At 42.9% G+C, this 25,101-nt stretch overlaps 2 protein-coding genes across 4 annotated transcripts in view; both read right to left on the bottom strand.

The window, feature by feature from the left end:
• The window catches only part of igsf5b (immunoglobulin superfamily, member 5b), a 16,469-nt gene extending 2,868 nt beyond the window's left edge, over window positions 1–13,601 (bottom strand). The window contains exons 1-8 of the mRNA XM_029446849.1: window positions 13,536–13,601; window positions 11,820–11,915; window positions 9,612–9,926; window positions 4,765–4,892; window positions 4,320–4,485; window positions 3,676–3,807; window positions 1,398–1,428; window positions 706–794 (exon numbers count right to left, since the gene is read on the bottom strand). Of these exons, the coding sequence (XP_029302709.1) occupies window positions 706–794; window positions 1,398–1,428; window positions 3,676–3,807; window positions 4,320–4,485; window positions 4,765–4,892; window positions 9,612–9,926; window positions 11,820–11,868 (910 nt within the window). The 5' untranslated portion in view covers window positions 11,869–11,915; window positions 13,536–13,601. The remainder of the gene's footprint in view (window positions 1–705; window positions 795–1,397; window positions 1,429–3,675; window positions 3,808–4,319; window positions 4,486–4,764; window positions 4,893–9,611; window positions 9,927–11,819; window positions 11,916–13,535) is intronic.
• A 922-nt stretch (window positions 13,602–14,523) lies between these two features.
• On the bottom strand, window positions 14,524–24,966 carry sh3bgr (SH3 domain binding glutamate-rich protein). 3 transcript variants are annotated; one of them, XM_029445859.1, is made up of 11 exons: window positions 24,761–24,966; window positions 23,658–23,843; window positions 23,369–23,449; window positions 22,990–23,067; window positions 21,914–22,168; window positions 21,322–21,351; window positions 20,490–20,513; window positions 20,048–20,074; window positions 18,826–18,852; window positions 16,129–16,188; window positions 14,524–15,229 (listed from the first exon to the last, which is right to left on the bottom strand). In XM_029445859.1, exons 1-10 carry the CDS (start codon window positions 24,803–24,805, stop codon window positions 16,171–16,173), a joined length of 771 nt encoding a protein of 256 aa, XP_029301719.1. In that variant the 5' UTR covers window positions 24,806–24,966; the 3' UTR covers window positions 14,524–15,229; window positions 16,129–16,170. The 3 variants fall into 3 exon arrangements, with proteins under 3 accessions (XP_029301719.1, XP_029301718.1, XP_029301717.1); XM_029445858.1 differs by lacking the exons at window positions 20,048–20,074; window positions 20,490–20,513; window positions 21,914–22,168; window positions 22,990–23,067 and having other exon boundaries at window positions 21,322–21,366; window positions 24,761–24,951; XM_029445857.1 differs by lacking the exons at window positions 20,048–20,074; window positions 20,490–20,513; window positions 21,914–22,168; window positions 22,990–23,067 and having other exon boundaries at window positions 21,322–21,369; window positions 24,761–24,949.
• Between the last annotated feature and the right edge of the window lie 135 nt (window positions 24,967–25,101).

Below are 25,101 nucleotides of genomic sequence, written 5' to 3' on the forward strand. Positions count from 1 at the left end.
TTCTCTGTACACCAATTCACTTGGCTTCTCCTACCACAGCTACGCAGATGACGCTCAACTGATTCTGTCTTTCCGGTCCGAAACCAATGTTCACATACCACTCAACTCAACCTCGACAAGACCGAACTGCTCTTCCTTCCAGGGAAGGGTACTCCCATCCAAGACCTTACTATCGGTATATGCATGTTTTTTATCCCATTTCCTAAAAGATATTTTGCTAGCGGGGTTTAATGTTGTTTCTACTGTTCCAGGAATCTATCGGCTTCCTTTCATTTCCACACAATATGAATATCGATCAGCAGACACTTGAATCTTGTTTTTGTTATGTAATCCATCACAGTGAACTTCAAGTCTGCGTTATTATTATTTTTAAAGTAACATTATTGTGATGGAGAATAAATCTCCAATAAAAGGGCATTAATAAGCAATTATGAGATAATGTGTCAAATTAATTAAAACAGATTTTATGTTAAATATGATTAATTATAATTTGTAGTTAAGTGGGTAAAACACACACACACACACACACACACACACACACACACACACACACACACACACACACACACACACACACACACACACACACTGTGTAAAGGTTCTTTAAGGTGACTGAACAACTTTAAGTTGAGTTGTTTGTATCTGTACACTCGTATGTTCTGCTGTCAACAGTGTTATTTACATTACCACGTGTCACACTCTCACCTGTGGGGCCCTCACTAGAGTATCCAAGGTTGACCTTCCCCCTTGTCGCCTCAGCAACCGAGCTTCTCCCGCTCACTGATTGGTCGAACCTGCAAATGCCCAAATGAACGGTCCAATGGAAAAGATAACATTTAGCGGAGATACGCAGAGCCAGAGGCGATGCTGTTGTGAACAGGCAATTTTCTTTCCTCACAAAGCTGCAGTATATCAGGGGCCTCTGCATTGTTTTCATCATAAAGTGATTTGACAGATAAAAAATGAACATCATCATTTTTCTGTGAATTTTATTAGACTCAACTCTCACTTCAATGTGCTCAATGGGAAAGCTATAAAATGTGTTTCAGCCGCATTGGAAAATGCTGACGAATATAATGCATAACATATCTGCTTCGTAAATGAGCGACTGACAATTCAAATCTTAATTGAGTTGTTAAAAAATGTAATGACTATTTAATGCGTGTAATTTCAAAATTCATGTCTTCAATTCTCTTTTATAATGAGTCTAATAAAAGCCCATTCATTCTGAGGAATAAGTTGTAGCTGAGGTTCATGTTCACTTATGAAAAGTAAAGAATGGAGCTCAATAAAGACGTGACGTCTCTGATTCTTCTACAGATTACTTTCACTTCAGACTCCACATATCGAACTCAAAGTTCTTAGTTTGAAAAGTGTTTTTCTTCTTTAAATCTTACCTGATTACCGCCTCTTCCTTTGGGCTCTGTTCTGATGAAAAGACGAGACATGAAGAATCTTACAGCTAACTTTTTTTTTAACTCTCACTAAATGGACCACAGAACCATTGTGCTTGCTCACTGCATCTACAGCAATATGAAAGCTGTAAATGTCCCCCCCTTTATTAGTTTTACACTAATATCATAGCCTCCAGTCACTTTGCAATTCAACAGTGAAAGCTGGAGTCGAGTGTTAATGAGTTTTGCAACACAGCTTCATGGTTGTCTTTGCCAAAGGTCCTCCTGGCCACGGCGAAAAGCACAACATTAAAACAATAGTGCAGATGGCGCTTGCCTCAGGAGACGTATAAACTGCTCCTTTTACAGGGAGAGAAATTGCCTTCGTCATTATATTTGAAATCCCTGCTGTCACGCTGGCCAAAGTCTTTGAGGGTGACTTTATTAGATCCCCTCTTTTTCCCCAATAATAACAAAGCATACATTTCTCCCCATTGAGGTGGATTACTCAAAGAAGAGCTTAGTGGCTTGGAAGCATGTCACATCCTCTAACACGTGAAACGTCCTCATGAAGTTAATTTAACTTGCTCAGGGATGTTGCGTTGAAGCTGTGAGGAAGCATCACACGTTTCAGGTACAGAATCAGCTGCCGGAGGAGAAAGGTCACACCTGCTTTATGATAATCCCTTAGCTCCAGACTATAGCCATGATGTGCAATGGGCTCGCATCAGTCATGGGGATTACATTCACTTCCAAATGTGTGACTTAGGGCCACTTTTTGTTATCACGCACAAACAGGCCTCCTCCGCCTCCTTGTGCTATAGAACAACGATCCCCTCGGAGATGGCACTTTTTACTTCCTGGCTAGAGTTTTTACAACTTCACACCACTTTACCGCCACAAGAGGTGACGAGCAGTCCGGCCACATCACATCACATGATATAATATTCAGAACTTGGTTTCATTAAGGCGGCTCAGGAGGTAGAGTGGTCCTCCACCAGTCGGAAGGTCGGTGGTTCGATCCCCAGCCCCTGCAGTTAGCATGTCGTGTGTGTGTATGTGTGTGTGTGTGTGTGTGTGTGTGACAAGGTTGACTCTGTGTGACTGCTGACATTATAAAGCGCTTTGAGGGATCGTAAAGATTGGAAAAGTGCAATATAAAAGCAGTACAATTACTGTAAAGCTGTGTGTTTTTGTTAGATTAGAATGAGCCCTTCATTTCTACATAGGGTCCTCTTCCACGAAGACGCCGTGTTTCTACAGTAGCCCAGAACGGACAAACCAAACACGAGCTCTAGAGAGAGCCTTTGGGGTTGTACGTCACCTGAAGGATAATCAATTGACTGCACAATCTGCATCCTCACTGCAGACGTGCTGGTTCTTTACAGCTACAGAACGAGCTGTGTCCAAAAGCTTAATGTGACACTGTGTTACAGTTAAACAAACTGACTCATCTGACAGGAACCCGCTGTGGGTCAGGACCTAATGTCCCCCCAAGGTACAATTTATGCAAGTGTATCAACAGATGTAATCCTTTAAGCACACAGGTTGATTGTTTGTCCAAGGTCGCCACATTCCCACCAAACAACTGTCAACTCAAGCATCTCAATGGCCCTTTATCAGGCCGACTCACGGGACTCTTTATTTATCCAAGGGACACTCACAATAATTGCCTGTTCTTTTAACCTGTTTTCCTTTAAAACCCTTTATTAATACACCAGTAGAGTAAAGACCACCAGTCCTATTAAAATGGAAATGCTGTTTCTTGGCTGGTATCTGATAGACGACATTATTGGATGGGTTTGGAGCACAGGACAGACATGTATGTCTTAGGCGTAAGAGCCATGCTATTTAATTAAAGTTGGACTTGGAGAAACTAATTAATAAGGCTGCTACTTTTGCACATTCTGTTTAATTGGTTAAATGTCTTGCTCAGGGGCTCCTCTAGTTGTTGTCATTACCTCCTCCTGTTCGAATTGTCATTATTCTTTGGATATAAAACCTCCTACCCTGAAGTCATACAGTACACTTACTTCTCTAACCTTTGTGCTGCTGCTGCTTCCTGAGAGGAAAAGCTCTGTGCTGACAACTAATGTTCTGCCTTTGTCAGAAAATATATTGCCTGCCCTTGGTGAAGGCCAGCATGGGGTAGTGCCGAGTCGCAGCGTGTAACCGCCCATTTTCTTCATTATACTTTAATCAACGTTTCTATAGTTGAAAAGTGTAGGGGGAGGTGACACTTTTTCACCTAGAGCAATTCAAGTGAGAGAAAAGTGCATACTTGCTTGTCTCCTTTGTCTGTACCAGAGGACAGTGCAGATGCAGAGCAGGAGGAGCAGCAGAACAGCAGAGAGGGAGGCTGTTACTGCCACAGGGACTGTGCAGTCATCTTCCTCCTGCACCACCTCTGCAACTGAGGAGAGAAGGTCGCATCAGTGTTTTGGTAAAGAAACGCTGAAGCAGTGTTGTTACTTTGCAATTCAATTACAGATTTGCAGACATAGTGTAAAGAAAGCTGTGTTCAATTTCCTGTTTCCTGTGTAATTTGCAGCAGTATGCATGAGGGTGCTTGCAGGGGGAAAGCTGCTCTGAGTAGATTTCAAGAGAATGTTACAATTACAAAAGGAACATTACTGAGATTAAAAAGCAGTATATGTGTTTTGGCTCTAGAGAGAGAGTTGCTCTGTTGATCTGGGAGCTCCTTTTCTGTTCCACTCTCCTCTTGAATAATATCTTCTATAATAATACTCAGTGATGCTTCACAGGCTTCCCAAAAGAGAAAGGGGAAAGAACAAAGTGACAGATTATAAAAAAAAAAAGAGAAGGAATGTAGAGACTGATAACGAAACTAGGACGGAACAAGAGAGACTCCTCACTGTGCATGTTTCTAATTTAATGTAAAACACAACGGCCATGTTCTCTCACCCACTGTCAGACGGACACGGCTCTTCAGTGGCGTGGGGAGGGCAGACACAGAGGCCAGACAATCCACATGAGAGCTCTTTGCCGCCGTAACGCTGAGGTTGCTGGTCACGGTGAAGAGGCTCTTCCCCGACTCTTCACTACTGATGTTGTATTCACCCTGGCTCACCTTCGTGCCATTCCCCAGAGAGAGAATTACTTGTATTTATATCCTGTTCTCTAATTTGGATAGTTACAATCTAACTTTGGTTTGTAGTTGTGAACACTCAAAAGTACAAAGTAAAACATTTTCTTCTCCTGTGATGTTATTAACCAAATGCAATTGAGTGCATTGTACTTCATTTGGGTTGCAGCTCATGAAACAGGTTTGTTTGGGAAATCTATTTGTGTCTACAAAATAAATGCTTTGCTAAGTTCTTTGTATGAAAATTAAAATGTATGAACTTACCATTTTGTCATTCAGATGCCATTGCAAAGTGGGTTTAGGGTACCATCCTGCTGCTTGGCATTCAAACCGGACCGACTTACCTTTAAAAGCCAACTTGTCGTCCCCAACGACTTTCACGCTGCCCTTTTCTGCAATCAGAAGAAAGTACATTCACAAAGTTGAATGTTTTCTTGCATGCATGCATGCATATGTATGTATGCACTCTATAGGTTCATGAATACCGACACCGGGTAGGAATCTATGATTTCCTGTTGAAATGCACGTTGTTGCATTCACATATCTTTACTAAAAGATGAGCAGTCACCTCTCCAGTTGGCCTGCTCACTTACAAAAGACGGATTTCATTCGTCCCGGGTGATTGATCGCGGTTCTCAAAGTCTCCATTGCCTGACGAATGCGTCGCTCTTTTCCCCTTCATCTCCTTTCCTGCCAGCCAAATAAGCCACTTAAGGCCCTGGGAGATATAGTATCTCATATGTGAAGTCTATTGTCTGGCAGAATGAAAGTCGGTGGATGCAACAGACAATTGCTACAGACAGAAAGATAATTACAGAAGCTTCGGTGCTTTGTCTAAGCGAATGACATGTCTGTGTTGATTTAGGTTCAAATCCTCAGATGTTTTGTACGCATTATAGGCTGTCCCTTTTCTCCAGGGGCTTTTATTTGAAGCCTGGTTTGGTGTCATAAACATTGTACCGTCCAACTCTTAAAAGAGTGGACTCTGGCCGCTCTTAGAGAATCTCTGTTGCATTGGATAAAGATTGGCGAGGAACCAGCCTCATTTGCATTGACTGATGAGGAGCTCTGGGCGATCATGGCAGATTGATACATCTGAATAAAGAAAGGAACGACATCAGCACTCTCTCCCAAAGCTCCAATTTAACTGATCCCTGAAATAAGGTTTCATAAGGTTGGTTAATCACTGTAGGGAAACTCTGAAGACTTTAGGCTGCTATGTCAGGCTGTGTGAGGCGGGAGCCCTGAGATAACTCTAATCCAGTGATTCTTCAGCGGTGGAAATTGCTGCTTCGAGGGCAGACTTTTATATTTCTGTGTGCAGGATTTTCTGTGTATGCGTATGAATTTTGTCTTGCATGAAAACTATATAACCTATGCCCTGTATGTGTGGGTGTGAATTTATTCCAATGAGGAGGGCACTATGCCTCTACAGGCCAAACATCACAGGCATGTTCACTCTTCTTTGATTTCTATTGAAGAGTTCTCCTTTTCTGCAGCTCTAGTCTCCACTGCAGACCCTGTTCGTGCTCAACAGTGCATACAACCGTATTGATTTTCTCAAGTGAAAGGTGTGTGTGTGCGTGTGTGTGTGTGTGTGTGTGTGTGTGTGTGTGTGTGTGTGTGTGCAAGTGAGTGAGAGAAATAAGCAGGAAGAAGGTGCAGCAAGAGCAAGCAGCATTGTGTTGTGATATTTACATCATCTTCATACTGCACAATTAAAGCAGGGAGTGTAGACGATAGCATGCGGAGTCAACCAGCCGGCTGTGGATTTGTGGCTCTGTTCCAACAGTATATTTGAAACTGCAGTACACAAATCACTGGCAGAGTTGCTGACTGTTAACTGGGCGTGCCAGGATGCACAATTAATTCAAAGGCTGTGTCAGGCCATAGTGATCCTCTGCATCCAGACTCGGGGGCCTGATTCACCATGCACTACTGTTAATGGCTGCATGTGTCAGTGGGGATTTGTGGCATTGGCAGCAATGGAGGCTCTCTCAGTAATATATTGGAGGCGATGGGTCATTGGTTTTGTTTCCTCTCGCGTTTTTGCAGAGAGGATGTTTCCACACAGATTCAGTTTTTAGCTGAGCTCTCAGTTCAGTTTGTACATACTGCAGATGCAAATAAGCTGAATGATAAGGTCAAGAGAAGCACGGGTCCAAGCGAGTCTTGAAGCATTTGCCTAATAAGTTGTCAACTAGTTTGAGGCATTCCACTTTGATTTGGGCTAAAAGTGTGCATCACAGAGTGGTCAATATCTTCCCAATCCTTCTTTTTAATTAGGTGTAACATTTTAAATACCCTTCTCTGTGCTCGTCAGACTGCACTTCCTTCAGCAGGAAGGAAAACTTGTTTAACCCGGGGATGCTCACAAGTCTAAGTCAATTCATATTCATGCATATACTGTATTATCATCACTCTCTCTATTAGCATCAATGCATCAACCTCGTGCACTTTGAGAGCAAAATGAAGAGGCTAGATCTATGAAGAACTTTGTGTTTTTGCAAACAATATTCTACAATGTACTCATAAACACATTGCTTGTATAGATATGAATGGTGATGACACAGCAGAAAGGAGGCGGGGGCCATGTGGACTCTGCAACTGTGTGTAGCATCTGGCAGAGAGAAGATAGAGTTAGAAGGCGCAGCTGGTACCGGTGTGTCAAGAGTGCAGAAGATGATGTACTGATGTAATGATGAATGATCCCGAGTCAAGTCTCCAGTGTCATGAGGACGAGTCTCAAGTCACTGTGTGTGTGTGTGTGCAACCCGAGTCCCCATCTCCTCCACCCATAATCATTTCTGTACAGTCATTTGTGAGTAAATGAACTGTTTGTGAACTGTTTGGCCAATTGATTTGAAATTGCTCTAACTTGCTTGTTTTGACTTTATTGCTTATTACTATCAGGGAAGTCCAACTTGTTAAAATGCTGCAGTGCTCTCCAGCCTGAGATATCAACATCATCAGAACTGCAGAGAATTACTGATCCGTATCAAGCCCTGACTCTTAACTCGCCAGCAGTTTTACCACCCGGCCCTTACACAGCTTTGGCACAGCATCTTCATTTAAAAAAAATGAGAGCAGAGGGGAAGAGAGGAGAGGAGATAGGAGAGGAGAGGAGAGGAGAGGGGAAGAGAGGAGAGGAGAGAGGAGAGGAGAGGAGAGGAGAGGGGAAGAGAGGAGAGGAGAGGAGAGAGAGAGGAGAGGAGAGGGGAAGAGAGGAGAGGAGAAGAGAGGAGAGGAGAGGGGAAGAGAGGAGATGAGAGGAGATGAGAGGGGAAGAGAGGAGAGGAGAGGGGACGAGAGGAGAGGAGAGGAGAGGAGAGGAGAGGAGAGGAAGAGAGGAGAGGAGAGGGAGGTGAAGAGGAGAGGAGAGGAGAGGAGGAGAGAAGAGAAGAGAAGAGAGGAAAAGAGAGGAGAGGAGAGGGAGGTGAAGAGGAGAGGAGAGGAGAGGAGAGGGAGGGGAGGGGAGGAGAGGGAGGTGAAGAGGAGAGAGGAGAGGAGAGGAGAGGGAGAGAGGGAGGGGAGGGGAGGAGAGGGAGGTGAAGAGGAGAGGAGAGGAGAGGAGAGGAGAGGAGAGGGAGGGGAGGGGAGGAGAGGGAGGTGAAGAGGAGGGGAGAGGAGAGGAGAGGAGAGGGAGGGGAGGGGAGGAGAAGAGAGGAGGGGAAAAGAGAGGAGAGGAGAGGGAGGTGAAGAGGAGAGGAGAGGAGAGGAGAGGAGAGGGAGGGGAGGGGAGGAGAGGGAGGTGAAGAGGAGAGGAGAGGAGAGGAGAGGAGAGGGAGGGGAGGGGAGGAGAGGGAGGTGAAGAGGAGAGGAGAGGAGAGGAGAGGAGAGGAGAGGAGAGGGAGGGGAGGGGAGGAGAGGGAGGTGAAGAGGAGGGGAGAGGAGAGGAGAGGAGAGGGAAAATAGAGGAGAGGAGAGGAGAGGAGAGGAGAAAATAGAGGAGAGGAAGAGGAGAGGAGAGGAGAAGAGAGGAGAGGAAAAGAGAGGAGAGGAGAGGAGAGGAGAGGAGAGGAAAAGAGAGGAGAGGAGAGGAGAGGTAAGAGGAGAGGAGAGGAGAGGAGAGGAAAGAGAGGAGAGGAGAGGGAGGTGAAGAGGAGAGGAGAAGGAGAGGAGGGAGAGGAGAACAGAAGATGACAGGAGAGGAGAGGAGAGGAGGGGAGAGGAGAGGAGGAGAGGAGAGGAGAGGAGAGGAGAGGAGAGGAGAGGAGAGGAGAGGAGAGGAGAACAGAAGATGACAGGAGAGGAGAGGAGAGGAGGGGATAGGAGAGGAGAGGAAAAGAGAGGAGAGGAGAGGAGAACAGAAGATGACAGGAGAGGAGAGGAGAGGAGGGGAGAGGAGAGGAGAGGAAAAGAGAGGAGAGGAGAGGAGAGGAGAGGAGAACAGAAGATGACAGGAGAGGAGAGGAGAGGAGAGGAGAGGAGAGGAGAGGAGAGAGGAGAGGAGAGGACATTGGATGCAGCAGCTGCAGTCTGTAAATCCTTTTCTGCTGTCTGGTCTGACTGACATGGAGTCCAGCTACACTCATTAACGATGTCAGAGAGAGAGACCATCCAACATGTCTGGGCATCTGTACTCCACACAGGCTCAAATGATTTCCCACCCTTGATATATAGCGTGACTGATCACTTCAGCTGCTTTCACAGACAACCTTCATTCTTAAATCTCCACTTCAAACAAATTAAAACAAAAGGCACTTAATTAGGAGGGGCGTCTTGAATGCTGAGGCAAAATACAACTTTGATTTTGTCTCTGACTTTATTTTTTTTGAGAGTAGAGAAGGCAATGTGTGGGTGGGTAGACTTGTTCTTAGTCCCTTCATTTACCTCTTCCTTTTACACGCTGCTTTTTGTCTCGTCAAGGTTAAATTCAGTGTGTTTTCTGCATCGCAATAGTTGCAATCTGCTGCGTTTCCTCCGCTGCTTTGCACATGTGTGTAGACTCTTGTTTGCAAGAACGTGAGTATCCCTGACAGGAGCTGGCTGCAGCCGAAATAAACAGTTACTTCCTGTCTTCCTGCTACAATGAATCAAGGTAACACACATGCACATAGTACCTCCTCTGAGTCTCTCACAAACACACACTCACATGTGGACATACAGACCTTGTACAAACAGGCTTGCTGTTTTCCTATCAATGCCCTGGAGATCACAGGTCACCGATCCCTGGTTGTGCCGCTCTGTGTTTTTCAGGACAAACACCCAGCTGTCTCCCGGTGAGACGTGGCTTTTCTCAGCGGTCACATTGGGGTAAATGGAGGGCAGGACACCAATCTCCTTGGAGATTGTGAGAACCGCACTACCGTTCAGCATCCACACCATGACGGTCCACTTTGTGTTGGAGGAACTGCAGGTGAACCGGGCCTCCTCTCCTCGCAGGACGGTTAGTGTTTTAGGTGACAGCGTCATCGGAGCTCCTGCTGCTGAAAGTCCAAAGAGAGGCGGATGTAAAACACATTAACATCTCCTTCCATGGGGAGCTGAGTCTGAAACAGTGTTGTAACATAAGTGAAAACAAATCACCAGAGCGCTACTTACTAACACTGCTCTTCTTTGAAAGAAAGTTTAGATGAAAAGTTGGAAAGTTATTCGCTTTCTTGTTGAGTTAGATAAAAAAAGATGGATACCACTATCATGTCAGTAAGGTAAATATGTAGCTATGGTTAGCAGTTAGCTTAGCTTAGCTTAGCTTAGCATAAAGACTGCACACGAGGGAAACATCTAGCCTGGATCTGTCCAAATAGTTTGACAAATAAATGTCAAACTATCCCTTTAAAGGGGATATATTTATATATTTTGTTCATTTCCAGATTAATACTTTCTACTGAAACATGTTTACACGCTTTAATGTTCATAAAACAGATTATTTTTCTCATACTGTCTGTCCTGTCTCTTTAAGACCCCCCCTCATATTTTTCTTGCAAGCCGATCAGAGCATGGTGCATCTTTGAAAAGGTAGTTGTTAAGCCGTGGGTGGAGATACTCAGATGGGGGCAGTATATTCTAATGAGCCTGCATGTGAAATAAAGGGGATCTGAACACCATGTTTTCTGACCTCGGCAGCACTACAACAAAGAAAAGGCACACAAGATATGCAAATGTCTGTGTACAAGCACACGCATGTGATATTACAAAGTAACGTTCGGCCAATCAGAGTTAAGAAGCTGCAACAGTTTCACTAATGACCTCATCAGGAAACCACTTGACCTATATCCTAAATATAACGGTCATATGCTACAGTTATGTTGAGTGACATTAGCATGTGTGTGTACATTTAGCAGGACATGAAATAAAATGTATGCAATGTGCATATACAGACATGCTATTTGAGAACCCATAAATATTGTTTTAGTGAAATGTAAGTCAAGAGTAACAGAGTGAATCTGAGATATTGATTTTGTGTCATGAGTTGTAACAAATCTAAATGTCTCCATGATAAAAAGGCCCAGTGTGTGTCCTTTCCAACTGACTTCCCAGAACATTCAAGACATGGACAGAGTGAGTAAGATGAATAGAAAGAAAGCCTTCCAGCGATGAAGAGACAAAGAAAGGGAACGACAGCCCAACTCCCTAAATCTCTTTCTGTCCGGGTGCATGAACGAGGGCAAATAGTATATAGGGAAGAAACACCAACTCATCTGTAGCTGTTGGCAACATTGTGCAGGGTAAACATTTGAGCCTGCAGAGTTTGATGAAGCCTCGAGGATTACATGATTAGAGCTAACATAGAATAATAGTTTCTATAAGGAAACATTCATAACCCACTATGCACTAACTCTTTAGTTACTCTATAAACATCAAGACAAATGCACAAACACAGAGACACATCAATGCACACGTCCACAGATGTATCTTTCTATCGCTGACAAATGAAAGAGAAAAGGAATTAATATTAACGGGAAACCTTGAAATATGAAAAGGGAGGTTTACACAGCACTCGGGGTGATGCATAACTTGTTTGTGGCGACCTAACTGCGTTACCTTCTGCAGCCAGTCATAAATGATTTATGACATTAGTCCTGATAAATATCTAGGCTGTTTCTTTTCTTTGCAATCAGAGAACGTCTAATGAGCGTCCCCCGACCACTGGCTACATCTTTCTGCTAACTAGATAGGCAGCCATTTTGAAGAAAATTAATTAGAAAGTGCAGATAGATCATTTGGCTCTAATTAGATTGTGGGTTTAATCTGAGGGGTGCTGCTATAAAGCGCGCCGTGGCACTGACTGTGGTCGTTAGTACAAGCACACGTCCGGCCTCGGTGACACACCTCCGATCAAACCGGCTGCTGCGTTTGTTTCGAGCTGAACTCACCTTGAATCCTGCAGGAGAGGAGAAGCACCAACAGAGAAACGATGTCCATGTTTAATCAGTCGGTCCAGTTAATCCATTGTTCAAGGCTGAAAGGACCTAAAAACAAAACAATGGGATTATTCTCCACCAGAGGTACTCAGACCCTTTACTTATGTAGTAGTAATACCACCGTTTAGAAATACTCTGTTACAAGTACTCAAAGATTAGCATCAAAATTAACTTAAAATGCAAAAGTACATCTCAGAACATGTTATCATTGGATTATAATTCTTGATGCATTAATGTGTTCATCGCTTTAATGTTGCAGCAGCTAAAGGAGGAACATTTTAATACATATATATATGGAAATACTCAAGTAAAGTACCTCAACATTGTACTTAAGTGCAGTACTTTAGTAAATGTACTTAGTTACTTTTACCAGACTGAATATTTCCCTGACATTTGCTTCACACATCCAGGATGTCCAGAGGATGGACGCTACTGGAACACTGTACCTCCTAAATGTCAGCATGATCATTGTTAACATTTAGCGCTAAGCACAAATTATGCCAATAAATACACAAGGACATTATTTTTAAATCTGTACGAGTCCCAGTTCAAAACCAAAGACAGGTTTGTGCAGTTTAAAGATTGGGGAAGGACACAGTTACTAAAAGCAGTATTGACATACAGTGTAACGTTTAAAACAAGAAGATGTGCTGAAGATAGCGGCAGCAAAAATAAGGTTTAGTGCCGACATGTTTATGCATTAATCCATTCTTCTAATTGGCTGCTTAAAGATCTATGTGTTTAGTTGTCGTATGTCTTTCACAGACCAAGCTGAAGGAATAGTGCAATCTTCTTTTAGAGACACAATGGAGACATAATGAGTATTGTTATTGTGATGTAGACGACAAGTGGCGGTGAAGTCATGGATGACTTTGTATACCAAGCACAAGTTTGCATATTTTATTAAGTCATCCCAATTTAAAATTGTACAGCGATGGTGGTGCTTTGATTTTTGTCTTGTTAAAAAAAGAATATATATATATATATATATATATATATATATATATATATATATAAAATACGTAAAACATATCCAACATTTTTGAAAGATTTGAACAAATTCCTATTTTATTAATTCTGAGTTTAAATTATCTTTGTGTATATATATATATATGTGTATATATATATATATATATATATTTATTTATATATACTATATATATAATATAATATATATATATATGTATATATATAATATATATATATAATATATATATATATATATATAGTATATGTATATATACACAATAATAATAATAATAATAATAATAATAATAATAATAATAATAATAATAATAATAAGCACTTTTCAAAAACAAAGGTACAAAGTACTTTACTTATTAGAATAGACTTTGGAGGAAGAATAATGATTTCAGATTTGTTTTTAATTGATCTAGAGAAAGTTGTTGGGACATACCGTACTTTATTTCTAACAGATAAGATAATAACTGGGGAAATTGCCTCGATAGGATTGTAAAGTTACTCCAGGGAAGAACCTCTGTGATAGTTCTACCACTAATTTGTATTTCAGTCGAACAACAGGTCCAGCTCAGAGTATGATTACCACAAATCACTGAGATCTGCACTGCGCCTGTCTCTCAACCGTTTCTCTTCCACACAGCAGAAAGCTCCTGAATATAAATAACCATAAGTGTTTGTCGGACTCACCTCAGTCTCCGCGGATCCCACACGGTGGACACATGTCAACGATGCTGCTCCTTTCTCATGCTTGGTGCTCACCCAAAACTTTCCTGTTAAATATTACCAAACCCAGTGGAAACTTTGCCCCGCGCTGCACACAGATGTAAATTTAGAGTGAGTCAGACTGCAAACAATACCCCTTGTAAGTGTCCCAGGGGGGCCTTTACAAGTAGACCTCCACCCTCTACAAATACATGGGTTTGGACACAATGATGACATTTGATAAACAGATGTACAGGATGATATAAGGACGACGTACTTTGATAATCTTTAGCCACGCAAGCGGTGAAGCTAACTGCATCTCAGTCTGTCTCAACGTTTGGATGGTTATGAAATGTACAAACATTCATGTTCCCGAGAAGATGAATCCTAATTATTGTATAACGCCGCCATGAAGGGACATTAATTAATTATTCTGAATATTATTTTATGCATTAATGTGCTTGTAGACTGTGTTGGAACATCTTTAATATATGAATCTTAAGCCTCAGCTACTTTAGTTAGTGTAGTTTAGTGCTGTGTGAACGTGCTAAACATTATACATCTGCATGTTAGCATCGTCTTTGTGAGCATGTTAGCACTCCAGCGTTTCACTACAGCTTCACAGAGTTGCTATCATGGCTGTAAACTCTTACTTTTGTTTCTTAAGCTGCACGTCACATCCTATTTCTGTTCAGTGACTCAATTCGAACAAAGAGTGCTCCTGTAGATGACAGCCTACTGTATATTTAGCATGCTAACACGTACATGGTAAAGTATTTACAAAGCCTTGCCAAAATATATTTCTATGGCATCATATGTCCCCCCTCCTCCTTTTCCAAGGATCTGTTGAGACGAGGTATTTGCAGTATGTTCCTGTTTGCCCCTGCGCTGCTCACACTGCACAATGGTCCACTGATCTATAAATACGCCAACAAAAGAGTTTAAAATAAAACAAAGCTAGAGCCACTGAGGGTTTTTCTTTTAACAGTCTACTTTATTGCATTTTCCATTTCATCCAGGTCTTAGTCACATGGTTCACTCCATATTCAACAAAGTGCATTGATTAGACAGCAGTATTGGCAGATGTAACTGTAGTGGTGCTGGAGTAGTTTGCAGATTTGCAGGATGTGCATATTTCTTTCTCATGTGTCCATTAGAAGTCTTAGTTTGCATTTATACATTCACGTGATAGAAGGCGTCACCAAGCAACAGCATTGGTAGAACGACTGATAACAGACCAGAGCGCACACACACACACACACACACACGAGAGAGTTTCAGCCTTTGAATCTGAAGTAGGCCAAAACAAGGTATGCCAAGGTAATGCTTTTTGAAAAGGTCACTGCTGCTTTGTGTTAGAAAACTAGAATTTCTGAAAGTAAAACATGAGAAATATGTTTGATGTTTTGCATTTTACAAAAGCTGCTCATTAAAAGCAAGCTGACACCACGAGGCTACTCTGCGCATTGTCATTACAGTATGTCTCTATAGGCGAAATATAAAAATTAAGTCAACATTGCAGTCAAAAAGGAAGAGGGGGGGGGGCAAATGTGGGTTAGGACTTTTCAGTTTGGATGGCGCATTCGAGCACATGGTTTCCAGTGTTGTCCAGTATGGACTCTGGGAGGGGTGTAGGGGGTCAAGGGTCGGGGAGAGACGTAACGAGAGGCTCCTTCAGGCTGAAACAAAAGGCGAACAGGAAACAAAATAAAAACGAGGTCACACAAATACCAGATATCTGTGACGGCTGAGGCAGTCGCCGCCGCCGCCACCACCACCGTCCTCCTGTGCCACCCGGCGCGCCTGCTACTCCGGAGGCACATCTGAAGCTCACTTAGCAGCTTCCTCTAACAAGGCGTGACAGGTGGCTCGCAGGGTTCTGGAAACAGCTTAGAAGTGAGGAGGGAGACGAGCATTGCCATTCCTTCAAAGCTCGCTCTGCGGCTCTTAATGCAGTGGGTCATAGATGGCTGACATGCAGAGAAGGACTGAAAGACATGCTTTGAAGATTAGGATTATTATTATTATCATCATCATCATCATCATCGCCATCGTCACTGCCTCGGAGGAACAAAAAGAAAATGGAGATTGTGGGATTCTTTCATTATGGCCCCAGATGATCCTCGGGCTTTCTGTGTGCAGATGGAGCCAGTAGTGGCGGCCCATTAGAAATAGGCTGCTGAATTATTTTGTTTCCTCTGACTGAACACCTCAAAGTGCTCGTCAACGGAAAACTAACTGCATGCAAACACCAAGGTGAAGCAAGGAGAGTATCAGCGTTGGTATGTGAGATCTATGCATCTTATATGTAAAAGGCAACAGCATCACATTGCAGTGAACGCTCAGCTATGATGCTGCTTCATAGGCACAGTGAACAATGTAGAGAAAGCACAGAGGTTGAGTAATTGTCTGTTATTCTTCTGAGGGGCACAGAAGAGCAAAAACAGTTGAATTAATCTGGTTACATAAATGGCAAATATAAAAGCAACACCAAAGTGTTCGCGTTGTGGTGTTTGCTACCAATGTTTTACTGCCCTCCAGTGGTGAAGCAAAGGCACTGAAGTAAAAAGGGTTTTACCTGATAGTATAGGTCAACGTCGCTGACGTCACCTGGCGTTAACTACTCTTCCTCTTCCTCCTGTTAACAGAAAAAAAAGAAGCATGAATTAATAACAAATACTTGCAAGGAAAACTATGAAAGATCCTCAAGAATGTATTAAAATCTGTGTTTTAAGTTGATTTCTGTCAAATTGTTAATAGTGATTCTGGCAGTTTTCAAAACTTCAGTAGGAATTGGTGCAGTCTGCGCTGCTTGTTGTTTCAGTCCATTGGGCGGATGGGGCTTTAAGCTTAGTGGATTTAGAAAAAAAGATTACAGTTGGATCTGCTTAGTTTGTGGCACAAATAAAAGAAACAATGATTCCTCCGGACAGATGGTGAAAAGAAAAGACAAAAGCTTTTCTCTCTTTTTAAAAACAACCGTCTTCTCTCTTATTGCTCTAAACGAAGACTCCTAATTCCCATAAAACCAGTGATTACTAAATCCAGATGCTCCATTATAGTGTGTGTGTGTCGCACACATATCTCTCCTCTTAATAAGAGTGTCAGCGTGTCAAGCACAGTTCAGACAGGACAGACTGTAACACTAAATCAAATGTATTTATAGAGCCCAATATCACATTTGTCTCAGGGGGCTTTACAGACTGTACAGCAGACGACCCCCTCTGTCCTCAGACCCTCGCACCACACAAGCAAAAACTCCTTAAAAGAAACCAACAATTAAAAAGGAAGAAACTTCAGGGAGAGCAACTGAGGACGGATCCCTCTCCCGGGACGGACAGACGTGCAACAGATGACGTGTGTCCAGGATAAACAACATAGTACAAATACAACATCTATGCGACAGAGCTGATGATGTGATCGGACTTTGTTTTTTTTGCCTCCAAAAACAAAGAAGCCTGTGTTTCTTCCATGTCTTCTTCTTCTTCTTCTTCTTTTTGATATGTTAGAAAAATAAGAAAGAGAAAAGAAGGGGGTTGTGTGAAGTCACGGTCCGATCGACAGGAGGGTGAGAGGACTTTGCATGTTAGTGTTTGAAGTGAGGGTGGGTTAAAAATGGAGACGTAACCCGAGAGAGGTGCGGCCGGTGCCAACGACCGCAGACACGAGAGAAATTAAGGAAACTAATGACCCGCAGAGTTCTGTATATCCTGAGATGACCTCAGTGAGACAACAGCGGTAGTTAAGACGATGCATATCATCACACCGCTCTATGGTTGGTACGGTTTGATGACTGCCGTCTTGAAGCAAACAACACACCCACTAAGTGACGAAGACAGTTGACATCATTTTCCATCATCAATCCTGCCAGACGACTTAAAGTGAGAGCCAAACACCATCACGCAAACGCATCTACACGACCCGGACATTAGACTGCAGTTCCTAATCCACCGGGTCATCAGCTGCGGGTCATCAGCTGCAGGTCATCAGCTGCGGGTCATCAGCTGCGGGTCATCCCTATGTTCCCAGGGTCCTGGTTGTGTCATAATGATCGGAGATGGACGTTTCAAATGAAGTTCGAAAGGTGAAATATTCTGTGGAGACGTCTGAAACTCTCTAGTTTTATCAATGTATGCATTAAAATCAATAAGTTATAAGCTGTATGTGGATGATTTCAACATATTGACGCAGGGAAACATACATTGGACATTTGACCCTTGGCAGGGGTCTTCAACGTCTCTCAGACAAAGGACCCCTTAGCTGAAAGAGGGACGGAGCAGAGACCCCCTACTACAGATATAAAAATACAAAATTGAGTTGAAACTGGGCCTATAATAACGTGTAGGGTTATAACGTACCCTTTTATGGTGCATACAATACTTAGCTATTAAAATAATAATAGTTAGCCACTAGCTAACGTTTTAGCACAGGTTAGCTAGCTCGCGTGATTGCACAACGATTCATGAGTAACAGTTAGACCGATGTCTGTCTGTTGTCTGTGCTCATATGTTGCATGTGTATTAATATAATGTGTTAACAGTTTGGTGCCCCTGGGGGTCCCAGACCTTTAACCTAGGGAGAAAAACATTGAAGATAAGACCTTTGAAATGTTTCTTTTATGCATCATACTAACAGGATATTGAACTGGGGAACATAGCCCCCTGGAGACATACGCTCCCATCTGATGTCACTAAATATATTTCTGTGGGGTTTTTTCCACCTAGTCTTGCAAAATAACAAGAAGTGCTTCATCTCATCCTTTTCGACTGCGTCACATCCACTTTGTTTTAAAGTGCTCTTGGCAAAAGAAACAAAAGGGCCTGACTTCTTTAAAAAAAACAGAAGAAAGACACGTCCCCTGTCAGGTCAGAGCGTCCCCTCTCTGCAACAGAACCAAACATGCTTGAGTGCACGCCGGCAGAGTTGAACAACACAACAAAACTTCCCACCTGTTCTCGAAGCATCAAACTAAAAGAAGTAAACACGTGTTGGCAGACTCGGAGAAAATGCCTGAACAAATTGCACACCACAACACTGAACTCGCAACAAATATCATGCGGTGCCATATTTGAAGTAATGCTCATCAGTGAAAATTAGAGCAGAGTCAAATTCCCACAATGTGCACCGGACTGCATGACACACAACGTTTCCTTGGATGGAGACGGCAGCAATGTTTTGCCTTCTCCTGTGCGTACAATCTTTGTATGAAATCAGAGCATGCATAAAAATCTGAATCCCAATATGATTCACACCGTGCAAAAGATGGAAAATGTACCTCTTGTCCTTCAGCCTCTTCTTCTTCCTATGGAAGATGAAAGCATGTGGTGGTTACTACGTCAATGTCACAAAGAAGGAAAGAAGATCAACGTATACGTGGTCCTTATATGGACTCGCATTTTTAATCACCACACTAAATCCAGTCAAATATTGTCGTATGTATCATGCTGCACACCACCAGGCATCTCCATGGAAAATAAATCCATGCAACACACAGAGAGAGACAAAAGAAAGAGGAAGGACAGTGGAAACCACTAAAGTCTAGAATGCCTGAAAATACAAGACGCCACAAACTACCTCACTGCCTTGTTCGTCTTGGTCCTGCAAGAGAGGTGGGACAACACAATAGATGGAAAGGTAGAGAGGAACGAAGGCAAAGCATAGCAAAGCAGGGAAGCACACGCGATAGAAGATCAGGCAGAGGTTGGAATGTCTCAGAGACGCAGAGCTCTTTTCACACAGCACTTAGAAGAGGGACAGTTTTTGTAAATCCTGAGATCTAGTTAAGTTTGAGCTCTGAAGGGAAGTCGAAAGCAATGCTGTGAGAAAAGATTCTACGTTGATCATGTACGAGTCTTAACGAAGAAACTTGTCCTCATAGCGTGTGATGAAAGAAAATGTGTGAGCAAGTGTTTAGGTTTGGTTTCAGAAGGAGCTGAGGGTCGTCCTGTATGTGCAACAGAGAGTCCACAAAGCTCTCGCTGCTGCTTATAAAGCTTACAGCTGTGAGGACACTGTAATAACTGAAGAGTAGTGACTCAACATTCTCTCATCTGGAGAGTATGAAGACTCGTTTACTCGTTTCAGATGACACGTCCTGTATGTGTTTGAGCTTGTGTGAATGCAAACAGGGATGCAGACGAGGGTAAACTCCTGAAAACATACTGTAAATTCATTGCACACTAATGTGACTCGTGTAATCAAAAGGCAATTTGCATTATTCTGTATATTACTTCTCTAAAAATGATCCTTATATTGGCAATGTCCTAATGACAAGCACTGGAGGTCATACTTCAATCATCACTGCATGTATGTGAGTGGATACAGGCAACACACTTGAAGTTACAAGCCAACCCTCCCGGTAGTGACCAACAGTGTTGTAATCTTTAGTGAACTAGTGTGAGAGAAATTTGAAGGAATGTTTGACAGTCTGGGAAGTGGTCAAGGAAGAAAAGAAACTGAGGTAGGGACAGGTAAAAAAAGATATCACATGAATCTACCTCAAGCTGTCGTAGCTCTTCTTCCTCCTAGAAGTAAACAACAGATAGCAGGTCAGCAGGCTGTGTGGGAAGCAAAAGAGCACTACAGGCATGCGCTTTAGATTATAAATGGAAACTATATGGGGATAGTTGAAGTTGTCAGGACGCAGCTATAGAAACTGGGAAGAAATGAGGAAGAGGATGTTAGCAGAAAGAGAGGGAAACAAAATGGAGTAATGCGATGAAGAGAGAGCAGATAGAGAGAGGGGGGGGGGGGGGGGGGGGAGAGAAAGGTGAAGTGAGCCAGTTAAACAGTATACAGATGAGTGGGAACAGCAGACCAAGACCCCCGTCCCACTCCAACCCAACCAGAGCAGCCTTCCCTGTTCTCTGCATCATCAAACCCACACTGCTGATGACTATATGCAATGATATGATGAGACGATCACCGACGCACAGTTACCTCTGACTGCAAATCCTCTTCCTCCTGGAGGGAGCAAACCAAGAGATGGACAAAAGGGCAAAGAAGGAGTCAAATGACGCTCACGAGGAACAAGACTGGTGTGAAGACCTCTGAAACGGATGTGAATTGACTCGGGCGATTCCAATGGACTGGAACACGAGCTGAAGGAACATGCCCATTCTTACATGCAGAAGGTAGAGACTGTGTCTGAGACCTCGATTCAATCATACATCTCAATAAAAGCAACATTAGCAGGGCGTATAAATATGTAACGGTACAAGCTAGGTGCCAAACTCTTTAGTTAAAAGGGCATTTGTACAATGCATATATGATGCATAATTCACTATCAATATGTCTCCTGGTGCGAGGCTGCTAAATGTGTTTGATGATCAGGACTTGCATTCCCACTACAAGAGTCTGGCAAACGGGTTGAACGGAAGTTTTTAGAGGCTACAAAATAGGAAAAAAGGAAGTTTTTAAGCATTTAAATGCAAGAGGTTACACTAAAGTCTCAGTGTTAGACATTGCAAACACAGTCAGAGGGTTTGTACCTCTCAATATGGCAGATCATCTTCTGTCTAACACACTGCACATTAGAGGTTAGCGTTGGACTTTCAACATGGGTAATGATTATAAACCACGTTAGTGTTTGAGTAGAGACAAAAATTCTACTTTGCAAAATCAAACAGCACCTTGAAAAATAAAATAATAATAATGCGATGGTTAATAGCCACCCTACAAGTTCACTTCATGTTAGTGATCATTATTTTAGACATGTTCAGATCACTGGCAAGCAGACACGAGTGTGTTCATAAGCTTTTGATAAACGTACCTGTTCTTCCTCCTCCTCCTCCTCCTCCTCCTCCTCTGCGTGGGCCTGCTAACACAAGAGATGAGATAGTGTTAGAGGCCGTGCATATAGTACGGACACACAACACATACTTGAAACACAACAGCATTCACAGATCAGGCTTATTGAACCAGACACACCTGCACCAGGACAGTTAATAGTGATTGGATATGCAGTGAAATGCAGGATGGACGACAAGTGGAAACAATGTCATCAGCAAAATACAAAGACACATGGAGGGAAATGGACCCATGAAAGGTTGCAGAAATACAACAGTGAAGAGGTTAGATGTCCAATGGTGCTGAATAAACGGTGAACAGGAATGTAACAGGTTTGTGTTAATAAATAAGTGAATCCAGGGAGACTTGACGAGGAGATGCAGTACGAGGACGACAGGCACTTAAACAGGAGGCAAACCTTTAATGTGGAAGAAAAGGACGACAGTAAAGAGGTGCAAAAAGGAAGGAAAAGCATTCCAGGAATGATAGGAAGGTGGAGGAGAAGACATTCAAATCAAAACATTCAAGGGACGGAGGGAGAGGCAAAGGTTGGATTGTAGTGGAGTGGCAATTACTGTTTCTTCTGTGACCTCGTCCGTTTCTTCCAATGCCTCCTCCTCCTCCTCCTCCTCCTCCTCCTCCTCCTCCTCCACGGCGACCTCGTCTCCTGCCGTTTCTCCTTCCGTGGTTTCATCATCTGCAGTCTCTTCTTCTGCTGCTACCTCCTCCTCCTCCTCCTCCTCCTCCTCCTCGCCACCCTCACCTTCCTCATCAGCTGCCTGCTCCTCCTCTACGTGTGCATGCCCATTTCGCTCCTCCACTGGAACCTCCTTATTGTGACGTGAAAACAACAACTGGACATTAAGGAAAACAAATGATGCACTAGAAGAAAAACAAACTTTGAATATTAATGGCATAGTTGTTCAGGCACTGCTTCACCAGCACAAAGGTCAGCTCATCAGTTGGAGAGGTTCAAAAGCTTAAATGGATGTTAGTCAACCCTGGGACTACCGATGGAGGAGGGGAAGAAGGGTTAGCAGGTCAGACGTGTCAGTACTTCCTTTAGAAAATGTAAAGTTTGGAATGATGCGTCATGAAAGTGCACTGGACAGCCGTTACTCACAGGTGAGAATCATTCATGCTCGACAGTCAACCGTTTATGTGCCAGACTATTACTGATAAAACCAACAAGATACACCGAGGTAATTAAAGAGCAGACGGAGTAATCTCTGGACGGAGCCAGGCTAGCTGTTTCCACCCGTTTCCAGTCTTTGTGCTAAGCTAAGCTAACTGTCTGCTGCTTCGTAAACTGTGGGATAACAAAAAACACAGTTAAAATCTTACTTATGAGGAATGTTTGCTCATATCGTGGACTTAAATAATATTATTCTAGTTTAAAGATGCTTAATGCAGACTAGAGTGTAGAAAGTGAACGACGTACATTTTCAGATTTGTGCTAATCTGCGTCTAATCTGCACTTTAGTGGTGAAACTGAACAGTAGGGATTTTACTTTTGGTAACATTAGTCAGTGTGATGACTGGGACAGAGTGGAGGAGAGGAACGTTACAGAAGTTACACTGGATGGAAGGGAAAAGTTCAGACAGTGAAAAGAAGCACGAGCAAGGGAAATAAAAGTAGCGACGGCATTACTATTGAGTCATCAAGGTTCCCCTCTGCATTAGTTTCCTCAGCGTGGGTCCCGTTCTCCACAATGGCCTGTCCTGCTTCCTGTCAATGAAACGATCAGGTTTACTGCAGGTGCATCACACAGATCACCAGCCATTAGGTTCTCTACCATCCTGTCTTTAAATAAAAGTCTATTGTATGCATTAGTTGGAGAGAACAGCGTGTGCACGTTCAGGCGTTTTATCTGCATTATGTGACAGCGACAGCTTGGAGAGAGATTACAACCAGAATTTAAGAGTATAAACATACTAAATGACAATATATTAGCTCTTTGATTAAATAAGATTCTTGATGCTGTCCCAATACAGCAGATTCACAGTAGAAAACAGAAAATAGTTCCAACCTTTGACCCAGGAGGAGGGGGCAGTCCCAGGAAGGCATACACAGAATTGTCCTCCTTGGCATCGAAGAATGTCTCATAGTCCTACATGAAAACAAAAGAAGACTTTATTTAACAATGACGTGCACTTAGTGGAGCAGTCTGTGGAGTGCACTTATTGCATATACTGTAATTCTCTGTGTTTTAACCAGAACAGAAGTCCTTTACGATTCTCTGTACGCTTGCCCGTGCGTCCCCATATTAAAGTGTCTGGGGGTCAACCACTGGGTAATAAAAATGAGTCTTTGCTTACCCCACAGTAGCCCTCTTCATTGAAGATCTGAGGGGGCAGGGGGATGCCGTTGGAGGGCTTCTTCTCCGCAGGGACATTCTGCCTCATCCACATGCGGTTCTCCTCATTGCAGGCGATGTCCAGCTGAGCGTAGTCCACTTTAAGAGCCTCCAGGAAGCCGACCACATCTTGCTGCTTCTTCTTGATCTGGGGAGGCAGGAAAATAAATAACATAAGGTTTAAGAAAATCAAAACTGATTGCACAGCGTGTAATATAAGATTAATATGACACTATGGCTTGTGTCTTCCCTGGTCCTTTGTCCTACCAAATAAACAGAAACTAAACTAATATTTTTGATATATATCCCTGCAGATTGAATTTATTTTAGCTTTGGATTGTTAATTTAGTCATTTTCTCACAATTAGTCTGAACAAGTAATCTATTAATTTGAGGGGAAATGATCTTTTTGAATATTAAAGCATTGAGTCATGAACTTATACTCATGTCTAAACACAGTATGGGGACTTTGCATCTATCCCAGGATACATTAGATGGAAGACAGCCAAACTTGGGACATGTAAACAAAATCCACTCAGAGGATAAAACCCAGCTCAATCAGCTGTAAGACAACACTGCTAGCCAAATGGGCCACCATGCCATCTCTGGACTGGTTTAAACTGCTTATTTAGCTTTGCCAAAAGTAGATCTAGAAGATGAATACACCCCTCCCTGCTGTTCTTATCACCCCTAATGTTTGAAACAGTTACTTCAAGGTATATCAGATCCTAAATAGTATGAAAAGATAGTTTCTTAATAAACAAAATCTCCACCAACACCGGTTAGTAGTCCAAAGCGTCTCTATATCTTGGTCCGTGGCATGAAAAGCTTCACTGTTCTAGAAAGCTATGCATGCGAATCACATCGACGTGCAAGATCAGTAAAGTATTGAAGCTCTGCAGAAGATTCAAACTAAGCATCAAGTCCTAAACATACGCATGCGAAATCAAAAGCAAGTGACATTCATTTCGAGGTTTAGCGCTCTTGAAAGTCCTGCTCGGTTTAAAGAGTACAAAAGGGAAAGTTAACTTTAATAAGAAGTCGGTCGCACGGGGTGAATGCTTACCGCAGTGGATCCCGATGAGGAGGCGAGAAATACTTTGATGACCATTTTGTTACAATATATTTTGTGGAGTAGGCTATGCAACAAGTAGGCTCTTAAAGGAGCAGGCGGCCTCCTCTATTATTAGAGCTCAGGACGGAGACTAACAGATCACACACACACACAAACACACGCGCACACACACACACTGCTGGGGCTATTTTTGTCTGCAGGCTTCATTAGTGCAGGATTGGCGCGTTGGCCCCTAGGGGCGCAGCACCACACAGGCTGATTGGCAACTTCAGCTGTCTGTCGGCGCAGGGGACAGTGAAGTTTTATTAGTCTCCAGCTCCTTGCTGAGTGCA

Source organism: Cottoperca gobio, chromosome 13 (genome assembly GCF_900634415.1).
Source record: "Cottoperca gobio chromosome 13, fCotGob3.1, whole genome shotgun sequence".
Lineage (NCBI taxonomy): Eukaryota > Metazoa > Chordata > Actinopteri > Perciformes > Bovichtidae > Cottoperca > Cottoperca gobio.